General features: G+C 42.5%; 1 protein-coding gene across 2 annotated transcripts in view; it reads right to left on the bottom strand.

The window, feature by feature from the left end:
• Positions 1 to 7,017: 7,017 nt before the first annotated feature.
• gpc1b (glypican 1b) overlaps positions 7,018 to 16,926 on the bottom strand; it is a 59,914-nt gene continuing 50,005 nt past the window's right edge. For both annotated transcript variants that reach the window (XM_034556454.1, XM_034556453.1), the window contains 6 exons: positions 15,061 to 15,226; positions 14,321 to 14,451; positions 11,552 to 11,680; positions 11,165 to 11,298; positions 10,633 to 10,808; positions 7,018 to 10,536 (listed from right to left, as the gene is read on the bottom strand). In XM_034556454.1, coding sequence (XP_034412345.1) covers positions 10,328 to 10,536; positions 10,633 to 10,808; positions 11,165 to 11,298; positions 11,552 to 11,680; positions 14,321 to 14,451; positions 15,061 to 15,226 — 945 coding nt within the window. In that variant the 3' untranslated portion in view covers positions 7,018 to 10,327. The remainder of the gene's footprint in view (positions 10,537 to 10,632; positions 10,809 to 11,164; positions 11,299 to 11,551; positions 11,681 to 14,320; positions 14,452 to 15,060; positions 15,227 to 16,926) is intronic.

Genomic DNA, 16,926 nt, shown 5'->3' with positions numbered 1-16,926 from the left:
TTTAACTGTAGTGCTAATAGTGTAATAATCCTTGAAATACATTAGTCGTCTCGTTATTGTAAAACATTTCACCTCCTGTTAATTAAGTAATGACATTCTTTCTTCTATGAACACTGTGCTAACTGCTCTGCATGGGAATCACCAGAGGCCCCACGATGCGATGTTATCATGATGCGTGAGTCACGATACAATATGATTGCAATTTTTTAACGTTTTGCAATATGCTGACTATTCAAACATTGCGATACTCTGCGATTTATTGCTTTCTTTTCAACTGCAAATTATGCAGCTTTTTCTTAAGTCATCAATAACACACAATTCAAATGATTAGGAAATAAAAGATTGTAATTTTATTGACAAGAAAAATGTTGGCATCAGTCATTTTAATGATGTATTATAGAGCCATTGTCAGTTCATAATTCTGTGACAAATATCTATTTATGTTGCTGCGATAACATCACGTCAAACAACTGGATTTATTCAAGTTTCTCACCAAAACTACATTTTACAAGATTACATTAGAACACATCGTCCAACACTCATTTTTACTGAGTGGAGTTTCTAGACGCCACTTTTCAACTCCAATGCATTGATTTATTAATTATATGAGACAGATTAATTTAATTTGAGATCGATTTGTTTTACAATTTTGCGTCGCCTTTCCTTAGCAATTACTCTGTGTTGGAGTTTGTGATTACCTTTTGTTTGTTAAATCTCTGTTGAGATTTAGTTTTTCATATTTAGTTTTCCAATTTGTGGCTGTATACCGCACCACAGACTAATTCATTTGTAATTTAAAAGGATCCCTTTTATTTATATTACATATATTACATGTAAAATGCACATGTAGTCACACGCAAATACTTTTGTGTATACAATGCATTCACACACACACACACACACACGCACACACACACGCACACACGCACACACACAGACACACGCACACACACACACACACACACGCACACACACACACACACACACAGACACACACACAATTCAGGATGTGATGGTGGCAGAAAAGAACAAAAGGATTCATGAAAAAAATGCACAAGCCATCAATAAATGTCATAACAGCGGTGCTCAAAGCTTTTCCCTTGGAGGACGTAAAATGTAAAATGATACTTGGCCGTGGGATAAGAATGCACGGGGACATTTATTTAGATAATAAGCACACCTACAAAGCAGTTATAGTCATGCAAACAAACAACGCCGCGGAGTTAACACACTGACCTTCTGATATTAACATTGACCTTTGAAAGCTATCTGTTCTCCCAGCATGCATCATCAGATCAATAAACATTGTTGCCAGGTGATGCTTGAAGCACTATCGGCCTGTTGCAGGCTCAATTACAGGGAACACACACATACACATACGCACACACACACACACACACATTCATGCACACACAGAAACGCAACAAAGCACATGTCAAATCCTAAATGTCAAAAGCTCGTCCTGCACACAGAATGTGTCTTACGCTAGTAAATACTACTGTAATACACACTCTCAAAAAACACTTTGACTCAGCATTGACTTGTTGACCATTACTAATTGTTAATCAGTGGTGTGTGTTATGTGGCTAGAATCATTGAGCACGATTGAGAAAGCAATTAACACTTCCAATTCCGTCTCTCTCACTGAATCACCGCTGCACATTTTTCCGTGTGTGCCTTTTTCTCCCATTCTTCGTGGACTCGGCGCCGCCACATGGATGCAGGAGGCTCAGTCGTCGGCTGTCATCCCCTCATCCAATGAGAAGCAGAGCCCATTACCTCACAGTTTCCCAGTCAATGATTTCTCATTTGGACCGCGCTCCCCAGATCCTCAGCTCATTGAGGGCTTGATAGATGACCTGTCAAATATGCATGTGTGTGTGTGTGTGTGTGTGTGTGTGTGTGTGTGTGTATGTGGGGAGAGCTTACCCGAGGCACAAGACAGGTGCAATGAGAAAACATATTTAAAGCACCACTGGGTCAGAGTCCTAAAGTTTAAATCTTTCACAGTGACGGCATCTTCATCAAGTACTCGATTTTGTTTTTTTGCAAAGAAGAGATGGAATGAATAATCCAACGCTTTGGTAACGTGTTTTAAATAATCGACTTTACGGAATGCTTCTTTCTTTTTTTTTAATGCACACACAATAAATGACCCGATGAACGTCACTCCTGTCCATGTGTTAATGGAAACAACAATGAATATGCTCTACGTCAGTATTCATACTGAAACATATACTTGATTTTGTTCAACCACAATGCATTTCAACAGTGGACATGGTAGACCTGCACAAAGTTGGAAAATAAATAAATAAATCATGAGACAGCCCAAGGATGTCTTGGCATAACAAAATGTGTGTTACACATTTATTTTTTTGTGACGACTAATTTTCAGGAGCACTCCAAAGTCACACGTTGATTGATGCCTTTTATCACACTTGTTTATTAATTTCCTGTTCGTACAAAATGGGATATCATATTTCTTGCATATCAAAATAGTAATCTATGACCGTATATAGAATAGTGCATACTTAATACAATGATGTATTGTGAAATGACATTATCAGCCTACTGGAGAAAAGAAAAAAAGCTCTGCCTTTGTACAATTTCATCTATCACTAAACTGAGCCCAATATCATTAGCGCTGGTGGGCACGAAAGGAGCCGAAAGACAATCAAATCCCCAATTTAATGTATTACACTACCAAATACTTGGTTGACGCCACATAAATCCTGATCACACGCTCATGCTTTAGCAAGGAGGATGTAACCGTGAAGCTGACGTGCTGTGTGCCCACCGGAGACCACAGGAAGCATCATGGAGCCTCTCCTTGGGTCTACTATGAGAGAGGCCTCTTCTTTTTGTCCCCCACGATAGACGGAGTGACGAGTTCAGCGGACTGACCTCCCCCCACAACTCCAAGAGGAACATGACCACATAGAAGGCCAGGGGGGGGGGGGGGGGGGGGGGGGTCAGAGGCCATTATGGATTGGTTGAGGTCACACAGAAGATGGTGGGTTGCTCAAATGTCAGCTGGATTCATGAAGCTCAGGAATCGTTTCAAGCTGCTGGACGAGTGTGTCGACAGTGTTGCTTTTTTAAAAAAAATTTCCTAGTGTGTGCAGCACGAGAAAGGTATGCCGGTTGTTCCCAGCATTGAGCGGCATACCGTCCTGTGGCGCCACACAAAACACTTGATTTCCTGCTGGGATCAGCCACGCTGCGGTGCCACAGCGCCACCTAGAGGATCAACAGGCTGGTGATATGCTCTAAAATTGTTTGCAGGAGAAAAAGAAGAAAAAAAGAAATGTTTCTTGAAGAAATGTAAAGAGAATCTGATGATATTATCGACCTTGTAAATTCAAAGACAGTTGTTTATGAATGTAGTTTGTGAATGTTGATGACCTCACGGAGAGTCTTTCAATTAAATTGCAATGCATTGTCAATGTGGAAAGTATACACTCTTATATTGATTTGCTTCGGTGAAGTCTTTAATTTTTTCCTTTCAATTTGTGGATTTTCTTTATGGCTGAAATAGCTTTAAAAGTACTATTTCATTCAGATGTTACATTTTCCTTCCTTTGTCTGACACTTATTTAAAAAAAATCCAATATACATCTATATATTATATATAATACTCAACATGGCCAATAACACCTGATCGGGTGTTTAACGTCTGCCAATGGCTGGCATGTGCGGGATGCTATTACTGTAAGATATGATATGTGCCCTCCTCTATTGTTTCTCAGCTGCTTCTCAGCCATCATTGTTTTGTTATTGTTTACACCTGTGCCATCCATACATTTGTATCTCATGAACGTCAATGCGTGCAACACAGAGCGGAGAAGAAAAAGAAGAAGAAAAAGTACACATTGGATATGAACAGACTTTGTTTGTCATTAACTGTAAATTAATGACAAACAATACATAATGACGGGCAGTAAAGACATGCAGCGGTTCATGTCTGTGTGTGTCTGCAGTGCTCCGGACTCAACCTGATGACGCCGAGCGCTGATGATGGATGCAGGTTGGGCCCAATCCCAAAGGCCTCAAACCCTGAACCCTCAGGGACGTACTGACGTCACCTGTTAAGTGGTTGAGTGTGAGAAGCTGTAAGGGCTTGACGTGGTGTAAATAAAATGACATTACCATGACAACGGCAACAAATATTGTGTACACTTGTGGGTATTTATGTTATACTTTTTACTCCCTTATTTGAACGCCTTCCAGGCGCTGTCCTCACGAGATGAGAGGTCATTTGAATGTGTGACCAACCACATATTTTCTCCCGCAGTACTGTAATCAGGAACTGTACTCTCAATAAGGTAACATGACCTCTATGATGACAATTAGGAACCAAATCCAGCCTGAAGTGCACAGTTGTGGGCTTACATAAATCAAGGAATAATACATATTTTCTTTCATTTTGTGGATGTCGTTTTAATGAACAGTTTGGATCCTGTCGTTAGTTCTTCATCATTCTCCCTTCAGTCTTATTTGGTGTAACCAGCATTAATTGCATCTCCATGAAAACGGTCCGCTAGTTCAACATGAACTACAACCGTGGTACAGATGTTCTGATTTAACTGTCTCAGTGCTCCACTTATGTTTGTTCTTTTTTGTATTTGTATCAGTTTGGGGCCAATGGAGCAAACAATGTGGAAGGCATGGGTATAATTAAATAAGAATGTGTGTGGTAAAACCAAGTTGTTAAAGTTTTTAAGATAGCTGGATCTTGTATTAATTGCTTGTTATAACAAACACACTTTTATGGGATGGACTAATAAGCAAACCCCTTGGAGAAAGTTCTAAACGGGAAAAAACAACAACAACAATCCAAAACCAGTGCATGCCGTGAATTAACAGATGTCAAGCAATAATAGCAACACTTAAGATGTAAACAATTGTAATCTTTACAAAATAGACATTCAAATAAAAGTTTCTTAGCCACATTTAAACAATAAATTAAACCAAAGCACACACTTTGCACACACAAAGGACACACTTGATGTCCCTATCTTCATAATATATATTGTATGTGTCCATCCCCTCATTTTGAGCGTTCTAATGCTTTCTTGCATGTAATGAGACCCTTTTCCCACTAGGTGGCAGTATGTGCATATCGTCTGTGCACAAACTACCTGAGGGAGAACCGTGAGCTCTTAAGTAGCTTGACCCAATCTCATATTCAGCCATCTGACAGAGGCAATGATGTGAAGCCCTTGATCTCAGATATAAGTACCCATGTACAATTATATAACAAACTCAGCTCGATCAGCTCAGTTTTCAAGGTAGATCAAAGAGTGAGAAAAAAAAGGTGACAGAATATGTCTGGTGGGCCAGAAGGCAAAAGAGTGCTCAGCACATTCGCAGCCATGTAGGGCAGTTTTTATAGCAGAACTTCCATGTTTCATGTTAAAAAACAGGGGATCTCACTCTTTGAATTTGTTGTCATTGTTGGATGTGAAAGCCTGCATTATTTCTGTAATCCACATACCAGTAGATGGGATGAAGCAACTACAATAGGATAACTACTTCAAATACCACGTGTATTCTACCAAACATTCCACACTGTCACCTGGGTATGAAAGATTAGGGAGGTTTGCTTCCCAGGAGAGAATCAGACACAAAAAAGGTTCCGCACTGCTTCCACGGATTTATGTTAAGCTTTTTTGAAATGTATTTAAACATGTATATAGTACATCACATTTGAATGTATTTCTCTGAGATATTAAGGTGCACCGCCCTGGTAAGCGTGTCACCTATTACCGTAAACCGTGACGTGACGGAGCCGGAAGGCCAAGGCCGATTCGGGGTGCATTGAGCTGAGGAGATTTTTTATTGACAAGTGTTTTGCCCCGTTGAGGTGATATTTCAAACGCGGAGACCATGCGAGGTAAGAGCGCTGTGAACCAAAGGGCAGGCTGAGAGCCAGAGGGATGAGAATAACTCGGGGTGCGTGTGTGCAGCGGTGTGCGTGTGCTGGTGAGCGAGGGAGAAAAGAAGCCGAACGGCTTCAGACATAATCGATAGCTGACAATGTGAGTGTGTCTCCTCGTTTGTGTTTACAGAAGCAGCTGCTGAGGGATGGCGACTGCACAGAGATTAATCATCATTTCAGCGGAACTTTGAGCTATAGAATTGTCTCAGTGTCGGGAGAGGAATGCACCCCATAAATAGAAATGTATTAGGTATGAGATTGATTATTAAAAAAAACCAAAACAATATGAGCTTGTGTTGTGACATCAAACACACGCTGGTGTGAGGAAGGTCGACCCACAAGGACACACGGTGTGTGTTTTAGCCCAGTTGAGAGGCTGACAGGGTGGCACTTGAGGATTACTTTGACGCACCATAATATTCATAATCTCGGTGAAGAGTGCTGCGCTGACTCAACCGCATTGGCACACGTTTCACTCCTATAATTTGTAGCCACGTGACAGACAGAGAAACGCAGCAGCTCTGCACGGGAACCACAACGTCCCCATCTTCGGCTCACACACACCGGGAGCATGCACTGTGTACACCGCATTGGATCACGGTCAAGTACGTACACCTTGTTCGAACCAGCCGGAGGGGGCTGATCATCCCATTGTCGACGCACAGAAACCAGACAAAGCACTTAGTGTTTCCGAACATGTGGCAATTTCTTTCTTTTTTTTCTCCCTGTGTGGCAACACAACAGCTGTCACCTATTACATCATCACTAGAATGCTTTGGCTCTTTTGAGGTGGCAGTGTGCCCTGATGCGCTCTGGGAAACAACTTGGGAAGATGTCATGTGCAAACAACTTCATTTTCCTTTCGCCCCCCCCACCCCGTTTTTTTCTAAGAAAAATAGATACATTGTGCATGGATTTAAAACCTTGTAAGAGTATATATATATATATATATATATATATATATATATATATATATATATATATATGTACACACACACTTGTTTTCCTTCATTTTATCAGTCAAAAACACACACATATAAACAAACCAACCATTAAAGAAAGAGTACGCAGGCATGTTGAAAATCTTACAATGTATATAATTGACACAAGATTTCAGGTACAACAGCAAATGAGACATTTGTATTTTTCAAACCTCTTTCTGGCATCAATCTTCACCATAAGCACAAACTCTCCATAGATTTCTGAAAACAACAAAAACCAAAGTACATAAAAACAAGAGAATTAAAAAGGACTTTTCTTTCCTCATATATTGGCACCTTTAAGAAAATCCCTCTCGTATTCAACTCAGTGTAGAATAAAGCCTTCTGTAAATGGTATCACCAGCTTTGCATGTTTGCCACCTAATGAATGAGAGTAGGGTTTGAGGTGCATAAGCTGATTTGGGATCAGCACTCTGGACAAACGTTCCCCCTCTCACACACACTCAGGGGCTCTGTTTTCACACTGTTCCACCATCGTTGAACAGGAGACGTCTCGCTGGGCCAGATCTATCTGCATACGCACATCCCCAATCAATAGTCGTTCCTGGAAGGTGTTGACTCGCGCATTGATCGGCCATCTTGTGATGTCTTTGTGCAGACAATGCCATTTATTGGCCTCATAAAAGTGCAGGTTTTATAAAAGGGAGGGGGGACTTTGAGCAACAAATTAATGAGATCAAAAAGGTGGAGAAGGAGAGAAAGGGGGTTGTGCAAATTTCAGCCCGCTGACATTGTGAGGCAGTCATTGAAACTGAAGTTGTGAGTCATAGTCGTCTTTGAATTGGAATGTCACCATCACAGTTGGAGTCATTTCTCATTCTTTACTGGGCTTAGTGTGGACTTTCATGTTCATTTTCAGATTTATTTTTTTCTCCAGGGGTCACAAAAAGAAGACCTGTGTGGTGCTCTTACTAATTCACACTTTGTTCAACATATTATGTGTTTTTATTCCTCCCCCACTGCTGGACTTTTAGAATTGACAAATGGACCCCAACCTTAGACAAAGTGTCGAAGGCAGTCACAGGCAGATTTATTTGACCAGGAACTAACAGAAAGACAGACACTCGCACACCGACTCTCAGCATTCATTAATTAGGCATGTCAAAAACAGGAAAATATGTCCAAGGTAACATGTCAGGTAACACTTATGACAACCCATTTCAGCACGGTAATTAACCAAGAATCTAACAGATGCGACTCTCAAACTTTGACAGAGCCCCCAACAACTTAATTGGATCTGCAGTATTATCAAAGTGTCAGGAGCAAATAGTTATTTTTTCATAAAGTAAATAAAACCTATATGCACCTATTATTTGATAATAACATTGTACAACTGAAGCAATTGTGTATTTTAAAACATGTGCCCATTTACACATATATACAATACCATTACAATACTGACAAGCAGAGATACCATCAATCGGATTGGGATTTGGAAAATGCCATTTTAGAAAAAACAAGCTAAATTAATCTCCCATTGCTGTCGGACAATGTCAGTCCAATATATTTCAATACATGTCATTTCTGTGCCATCCAAACAATTCATAAAGCCGCCATCGTCCGACCATCTTTTCCTCCATCGATCAAAGATAAGTCCACACACTCACACACAAACACACGTACATGAACACACATGCAAGCGTCTTCCCATCGCCCTGCACACAGCGTTCCAAAATGAGAGCTCTGACATGTCTTTGCATTCAAATGTGGTGTGTGTTTCCTCGCCAGGAAAAGCCTTGCACCGTGTTCCCACACCATTCCCAGTAAGGTGGACACCTAATGAAGCACTGTGTCATTGTCATATTGTAGAAGCATGAGGAACACTCTAAAGGTCATTATGACTGATGAGCAGGTGTGGGGGGGGGGGGGGGGGGGGGTGGTAGAGGAACTCAGGGTTGGGAATCAAGAGGCACTGAAAAGTTGCAGAAAAATGGAAGGTAGATATGAATACGCGATGACAGATGATGAATGAAATGAGAGTTATAGCACACAATGATCCGGCTGTTACAAAATGTTGATACTTAATTTGGCTATTTTCTTTCTAGAAAACCACAAAGAAGAAGTATGAATATGTACACTGCGGTGTCTGCCGTGCGTGGTGTGGCTTTTTACTGCGATACGGATCAATGCTTGCAATTAGACAAAAACACAATATATTGCGAGTTGCATTTATGATGCTAATCACAGGAGCACTGGGGCTTTGAAGAGAGCATCAAAACACATCATATTTTTGCTCTGCTGTGCACAAAAAAAGAAAAAGAAAGACAAAAAAAGAAGCCGCTACAGGACAGTGGTGTTTCTGCTTGTGCTTCTGTGTACATTTCTGTTCTGCTACAGGCTTCTGAAATCACGAGCTGTCAATCCTTAGCTGTGGAGGCAATCTTAAACCGACACCCGCCCCATCCCGCATACATTGCTCTATAGTGGGAAGCTGCTGTCACCTGAGACCCAGCCCGGCCCAGCATGCATTTGGCTTACACCAGACTCTCGAGTTGATCCCACACAGCCAGCAGGGTCTGGAGACAGAGTGATATCTGCCCCGGCAGGGGGGGTGTCTGTGTGTGTCTGTGTGTGTGTGTGTGTGTGTGTGTGTGTAGGGGTGAGTGGATGGATGTGAGCGGCAGGACGGTGTCACGTTACTCGCCACATTAGACGGTCATGTCAGGTGTGAATGTGATCACAGCTTTTATTACAGCTCACGTGAGGAGATGGCAGAAAGTGCTGACGCTCGCTTTCTTGCCGTGAGAGTGTGTGTGTCATGATATTGTGACGATTAATGCATGAAGAGGTCTGCTGGGTCGTGCTGTCCAGATCATCCCCCTGTAAAAGTCATCGATATTGTATTTCATTTAAGTTTGTGGTTCGTGTGGATTGGGGAGTGATTAAACCACTCTGGGGTCTGCTGTGAGTTATTGATCAATAAATTATTCTACTGAACATAAGTGCTGTTTTTAAGGAGTGGAATTACAAATCTGAGCGCCACTGCAAAGCCCATTCTCCCTCTCCCCGTGGTGTCAACACCAACATACTGTTAGCAATATAGTCTTACACATGTTTTAGGTACAGATATAATCTCAGAAAACCCAAACACCAGAAACAAAACATTAGAAGATGCGAAAAAGACCAGCTCTAATGGTGTGATAATATAGCAAGAAAGAAAAGAAAAGAGCAGAACCCAAACACTTATGAATACTCGTAAATCCATTTTGTTCTAATCCAAAACCAACACGAAGTCCATCCAAGTGATATTTTTTGTTGTTGTTTCCTTTTACTCATTTAGTATTTGGCAAAGTAACTAACTCCCAACAACTCCTCCCTCCCCTTTCGGACTCTCCCCAACCTCCATGTCCCAAGCTCAGTCCCAGTTGGTAGATTCCCCCGTCAATTATCGCCGGAGCAGCAGAATGAGCAGTGGAAGCAGGTACATGGCGATGCAGGGGAGGTTGTGGCTGGCGGCGGAGGATTTGACCTTCTTGTTTTCTGGAAGGTAGGGATAGAGCGTGGGCCGGTCGGTGACGGGGGCAATAAGGCGCGGGCCACGGGAACACACATTGTCGGCGCACATGCCACTTCCTGAACCGCTGGCATCGTCGCCTATAGACAGAGGTCAGGACATGAGTTTCATGGTACGACATACTACGTGGTTTTATAAATGGCGTTGCTTTTATGTCTGACGGTGAAAGTACTCACTGGCGTCCTGAAAGTCCACGTCCTGGCCGTTGAGAGCGTTCTTCAGGCGGTGCGTCATGATCTTCAGCTGCATTATCTGTTGCCGTATTGTCATGTCCGGTTTGGTGATGTCGATTTCCACTTCGGGGTTGTTGATCTGGCTGGCAAGGCCGTCACCCATCACCTCAGGAAGGTACCTGGCACACGTTAACGTTTCATTAACGTGTGAATCACAATGTCTGGAATCTTCTCACCACAGTTAATTGGACGCAGTGGAACAGAGGACGCCGCGGACAAAAGGGGCATCGGCAGGAGAAAGGCACATTGATTTTCCATCAATCCATCCTTTTGCACATGTACTTTAAAACGCTAGCCGCCAACACAAGAAAAAAGCACTCCTCATTCAACAGTTTGGAAAAGTAGTCGACTGAATAATAAAAAATAAAAAAATCAGTAGCAGCTTCCCATTTTGAAAGATATCCTGTCGATATTCATGTACTTTTTACATCTTACTTCGAAATACATTTCCTCACAGGTTTATTATGCGCCTCACCTAGCACGATTCATGCCGTTCCAACACTTATCCTCGGCCCCGGATCCAGTGGCAACTCTGTCGCTGCAGAGAACACTCGGGAGTGAGACCCAGTACGGCTGCATGTCTCTCAGACTCACGGTCACATCAGACACCTTGGGGCAGAGCAAATTCATGAGCTTTTAGACTTTGTTCAAAAATCCCAGCATGATGTTGCAATCAAACAGGAGTCAGAAAAACCCAATAAAAAAAAACCTGCAGTGCTCAGTCATCTGGCTCATTCATCCATCCAAGCATTCATTCTCATCTAATCCCCCCATAGTTGTCTGTGTAAAGGTGAAATGAACATTTAAAGGGTTTAATTGCCCATGATGAGCAATGGCAGACCCAGACAGGTAAAATACTAACCAGTTTGTCCATTTTGTTTGAGCTGGTTGCCAACCTGTCGTCCACCCTAACCTTCCCTCTCTTCATGATGTCATCGTTTCCCGTGCTGCTGGCTCCTCCCTCTCTGATGTTGCCACACACCTGGAACAACTGGGGCAGGAGGAAGTGAATGGAAAGACGATTAATGAACACAATGTGGGGAGAGGATACCCGAGTGAGGGATGAGTTAACAAAAAGGGTGAAATGAGGAAATTAAGTTCAGTTCTGACAACAACAACAACAACAATTTTATTGCTTTACTCAGCCCCCAACAATAAATCTCTGTGCTTTATCGTCTAATTCATCTTTACAGAGGGACTTGAAATGAAAGGCTTCAAAGTCCGGACTCTCCATAACGTTTATTTTCCTTACTTATATAGTTCCCTATTGGTGTTGGTGTTAACACAGGGTGACTGTGACTTAGTGGTTAGCATGCCCGTCTTTCAATCTGGGGGTTGGCAGTTCAATCCCCTCCCTAGTCGATGTGTCTTTGAGGAAGACACTTAACCCTGCTTTGCTCCCTGTAGCGGTGTATGAAAGTAACACGTAAAATGTCTTTGAGTATCTTAAGAAGCGCTATTTAAATGGATTATTATTATTAACAAGACAGCCATGTGATGATGCTGAAAGCAGCAACCTATGAAGCCATACTCTGAGTGCTTCAGCGAAACATTGTGCTTGTTATATATGAGTGCACAAAGAACCTTCGAGAACATAAGTACACGTCTACCTTTGAAAGCCAACAAGCACAAGTGTACTGCTTATTTGCATGACCCCAGGAGTCAATCACAGCTTTGCGCCAGCAGAATGATTCACAGCTCAGAAAGCACCACTTGTCCCGATGGGGCTTACAATTTTTATAAATGGAGCCCGGGGAATACAGTAAGACTGCAGTCAATCTGTCATCCAATCTGGCCTGCTTAGAGGAGCCTCGAGCCTTTGAACCTTCACATATAGCTACAAATTAATCCTGTATTAAGATTCCCGTCATGTCCGTCACCATAACTCCTTGGTGTTGTGTGTTGACAGCAGATTGAATAATGGACGTAAAAACGCGGTACCGAGTGGCACACGGGACCTCGAACGACTTACGCTCGGTGCAGTTTCCACACACGTGTTTGGTACGTTTTATTGGGGAACGTACATGCAGTAACACGACATATGGCTCTTGGTGTCAACAGATTATGTCAATATTAGATAATCTGTCCTCCACTAGCATAACACCAGAGTGTATACACGTGAGTTGACTCCCATGGGGCCAACACAGCACTTTCCCCAAGAGATGAAGATGAGAAGCTGAAGCTGTGTGTGATTAGCATATTGAACCAGGTCAGGGGCGGGCTTAAGGTGAGCCGCAGCCTGCCGGGCTCTTTCTCAGCAAACCAGCACAGAGGAAGCTTTGTCTTTGCTCTCAGCGGCCGCACTGCTTTCCACCTTCACCAAACCAGCCTGGTCAGCTTTTCATCGCTGCCAGCTGCCTTTTAAGGATCGTATAGAACTGTTGCTCAGACTCTATCAAACCGTGAAGTAAACGCTCGGCCTGCGGGATCGGTCATGACTCGCATCCTTTTGTTTTCAAACTGGCATATGGAGCATGGCGACGACATTGTGGTATGATGGGTGTTAATTACACAATAAAATAAATATATGGACATAGGGCGGAACAGTGAGAGGGGAGCCAGTCTCTGAGCTGATGGATCATTTTACACAAAGATGTGTTACTTCCTCACTACTGTTTCTATTGCTTTAGCAAGTGAAAAGGCTTACTCTTTAACATTAAATATTCATGACTAGATACATCTGATTATTTGTGTGTGCGTTGAACAGATTTGTTTGACAGACGTCTGGCTTCATAAGCAATAAACAATAACACAACTGTCATCTATTTTTGATTCCCATATTGCTAAATTCTGATTGGTGCGTGGAAGTGCGTCACATCACATTATTTTTCCCAAAGAGTCCGACCTACTTCAAACCACTGAAGAGAGCACGGTGAGTGTGTGTGTGTGTGTGTGTGTGTGTGTGTGTGTTTATGTAGGACCACCTGGCTCATAGCAATAAGCAAGAGGCCTTCGGGGCCTTTTTAAAATATAGTGCCAACAAAATGTTTGCAAATTTGACTTTGATTAACTTCCCTCAAGCAGAAGCGATCTACATATATTTAATAATATATTTCATGTAAACTCGAGATGAGAAGTGTCAGTGCTATGCCATGAAGTTGACTGGCGGATAGACATTCTCAAATGGAGCTACAATTTCGGCTTTTTGCAGCAAACTTCTCTTTGGCTTTGTAAAATGTATTTGAAAAAAATAAATGTCATCGGTATATTAGTTTCCCTTCAGAGGAAGCTTTTATGAAATAACATGTGCTCTCCTCCAGAAGTAAAATATTTACATATGCGGCGCAGAGTGAACGGCTTTAATAATTAATAATAAAGGAAATAGGTAATTCGATTGATTATGACTCGAGCAAGACCATCACACCTACTAACACTGTCTGTTCCATTTAAGTTGAGGGTTACAGGCCTGCACAGCGCTCTAGTTTGTGCCTTTAACCAAAATAAAAAACGCCATAAGCCGAGATCAGTGTAAACGTTAGTTTGTGATCGGTACTATATTCAGTTGAAATGGTGGTTTTGACATATATTTGCAACATTGTGGTTCAACTCAAATGATCATTGTTTTTTATGAACTCTTCACTGTAAAGTGTTCGAATGGTTCAGTCGACAGCACACCGATGTGAGCTCTGACCTTGCTGTTGATGCTGTGCATATTCTCCATCATGGTAAACATGGCTTCTGCTATGCGACTGGGGATGGAGAGGACCACGTCATCTACACCAGATGGGCCATCAAAGCGTCCAGCCACCTGCATCATTGTTTCTACAAAGACGGGGGAAGTGCAGTTAGCGTACAGAAAGAGTGACGTGTTTCACGTGGCGTACGTATGAGTCTGCTGCATCCGTCGCACAAAAGTCAACATCAACCTTTCCGAGCAAACATACGGCGGAATTGGACGTGTGTTAGGGTGCATCAAAATACACATTTCCAGCATATTGATCTGTGCTAAAAGTGTTCCATTTCACATGCAAAATATTGTTGCAATCCATGGTGATCTAGAGGTGCAACGGCACATCAGCTTTTACGACTGATTACAACAATGCCGTGTAATCCGTGTATGACAACTGTGACTGCATGCCAATCGACCCGGTTCTATCGGAGCCTTGTCACGGTTCGAGGTATTTTCTTGCATTTTTATGTCGGCCTTGTGAAGTTGTCATTTGGAGTTCTGAAAACACCCCACAATGCAACATTTCAAATGTGTTGCACCTCTAAATCTCAAAGAATTTCCCCAAAACTTTGCAGAAATCATTTCCATGTGCATTCGAACGAAATGCAACGGCAGACAGTTCAGATATATTGACATTAACATTTTGCATTGAATTCTGATGCACCCTAACGCGTGTGTGTACATGTGTGCACGCTGCCCACCTGCCAGATGCCTCCACTCAGTGTTGAGGTCAGCCTGGTTGGCCAGACAGCCTTTCATGACGTTGCTGCAGTAGTTGGCACAAGGTCTGGCAGAGGCCATGCCACGGCAGTGGGGGCAGTAGGTCATCCTCATCATGGCCCGCATGCACTCCAGGCTCAGCTGCACCTGGGGTACAGGGCACAGATAACAATACACATACAGCACCTGGATGAAAAATGACTGTTTTGTCAAGCATACATGATCTGATAGTCTAAAAGATGAAAAAGACAGCAGCAGTTGATCAAAGTGTACATTTGACCACTTTCACAGTTACGATGATTAAACACACAAAAGTCTTTTCATAGGAATAATAGTTCGGCAGGTGCAGAACTGTATGAGGTCACCTGCCTTTGTTGACCTTTTTCTCAGTTCATTGAGCACCGTTTCCTTGGAAACCACTTTTGGTTTCACATGTGCTGAAAAAAAAAAGCCCTGACATTCATACAAGTATTCTCAGTCCCTCACACCATCATTCCTGCTCCTTCCATTTCACTTTGTATCCCACAAGGCGGTTCTCCTAGGAAAGGGGCCCTGGTGCGTGAAAAGTGAAACTGGGTTAATACCAGTAAGCTCTGTTCACAAGAGAGTACAGCTATGCATACAAAACCTCAGGAAGTGTGCGAGTCTGCGTGAGAGAGAGAGGAGAGGGAGGAGAGAGAGAGAGAGAGAGAGAGGGAGGAGAGAGAGAGGAGAGGGAGGAGAGAGAGAGAGAGAGAGAGAGAGAGAGGAGAGAGAGAGAGAGAGAGAGAGAGAGAGAGTGAGGAGAGAGAGAGGAGAGAGAGAGGAGAGAGAGAGCCCAGCTACGCATATAAAGCTCCTCTAAGCTGACATCTGGGCCATCTTGATGCTTTTCCTGGAAACAGTTCTTCCAACAGGAAAGTCACAGTTAAAACCAGCTTTTCACAAATATAGAGTGGAATTAGGACAACAATGGGGATCAAGAGGGAAAACAAATCATAGATTCTTTGAACACCCTTCAGAGCTGTCAATAGTTCAGAAGAGAACGTCTGGCCGACATAATTGCTCACAAAAGGGATCACTCTGAGACCATTGTGTGATCCATGCTTTCTCACACTTTAAATACATTACATCAGTTCCTCTGTTGAAAATGTGATTCTAAAGTTTCAAACAACTTTCATTGCGTTCTGTTTTTAGTCTTTTATTTGTCTTGGCTGTATTCAATGACTATTTAAGGGTGTATCAACCCAATTTCCCCACAAGGAACATTACAATTTAATGTAATCCTATTTGATCCACATAAGGCAACAGTAATTTATTTGGACTCTGTTTCAAAATCAAATTAAATCTTAAATCACATTAGAAACAAATTATAATGAGACAAAATTAGTAAATGGATTTCTGATGTATGAAAGAGACCAATAGCAGTAGGCAATCATTGCCAGTTGTGCAAGGAGGACAGCATGAAGTGAAATAAGTGACACTGAAAAGCAATAACCACATCCCCAGGCTTAATCTCAAGTCATACGAGACATGAGTCAGAGCCTCACTCCTGCCCTCCATTTCTCCCCTCCTCCCATCCTTACCCGACCACTCATTAGCCAGGGATGAGTCAGACGAATGCTTCTTTGGTGAGAGGGAAGAGTGAGGGAAGGGAGTGTGCAGGGATGAGTGGAGAGAAAGACTGAACTCCAGAGGGATGGGGGGGATGTTTAAAAAGCTACGAGATTCACTGAGGGCGTTGGCAGGGGAGTGAAAAAACCCAGGGTGATGTTAATGAAATACTTATTAAGGACAGACTGTCATTAATCTGGCTTCTGTTACATCATCCATACAGTATTAATGCCGGGAGTCCCCGGTCGGGCAAA

This window comes from Cyclopterus lumpus, chromosome 17 (assembly GCF_009769545.1).
Source record: "Cyclopterus lumpus isolate fCycLum1 chromosome 17, fCycLum1.pri, whole genome shotgun sequence".
Taxonomy (NCBI): Eukaryota; Metazoa; Chordata; class Actinopteri; order Perciformes; family Cyclopteridae; genus Cyclopterus; species Cyclopterus lumpus.
Note: the sequence above shows the minus strand (reverse complement) of the source record. Positions and strands in the feature narration are given on the sequence as shown.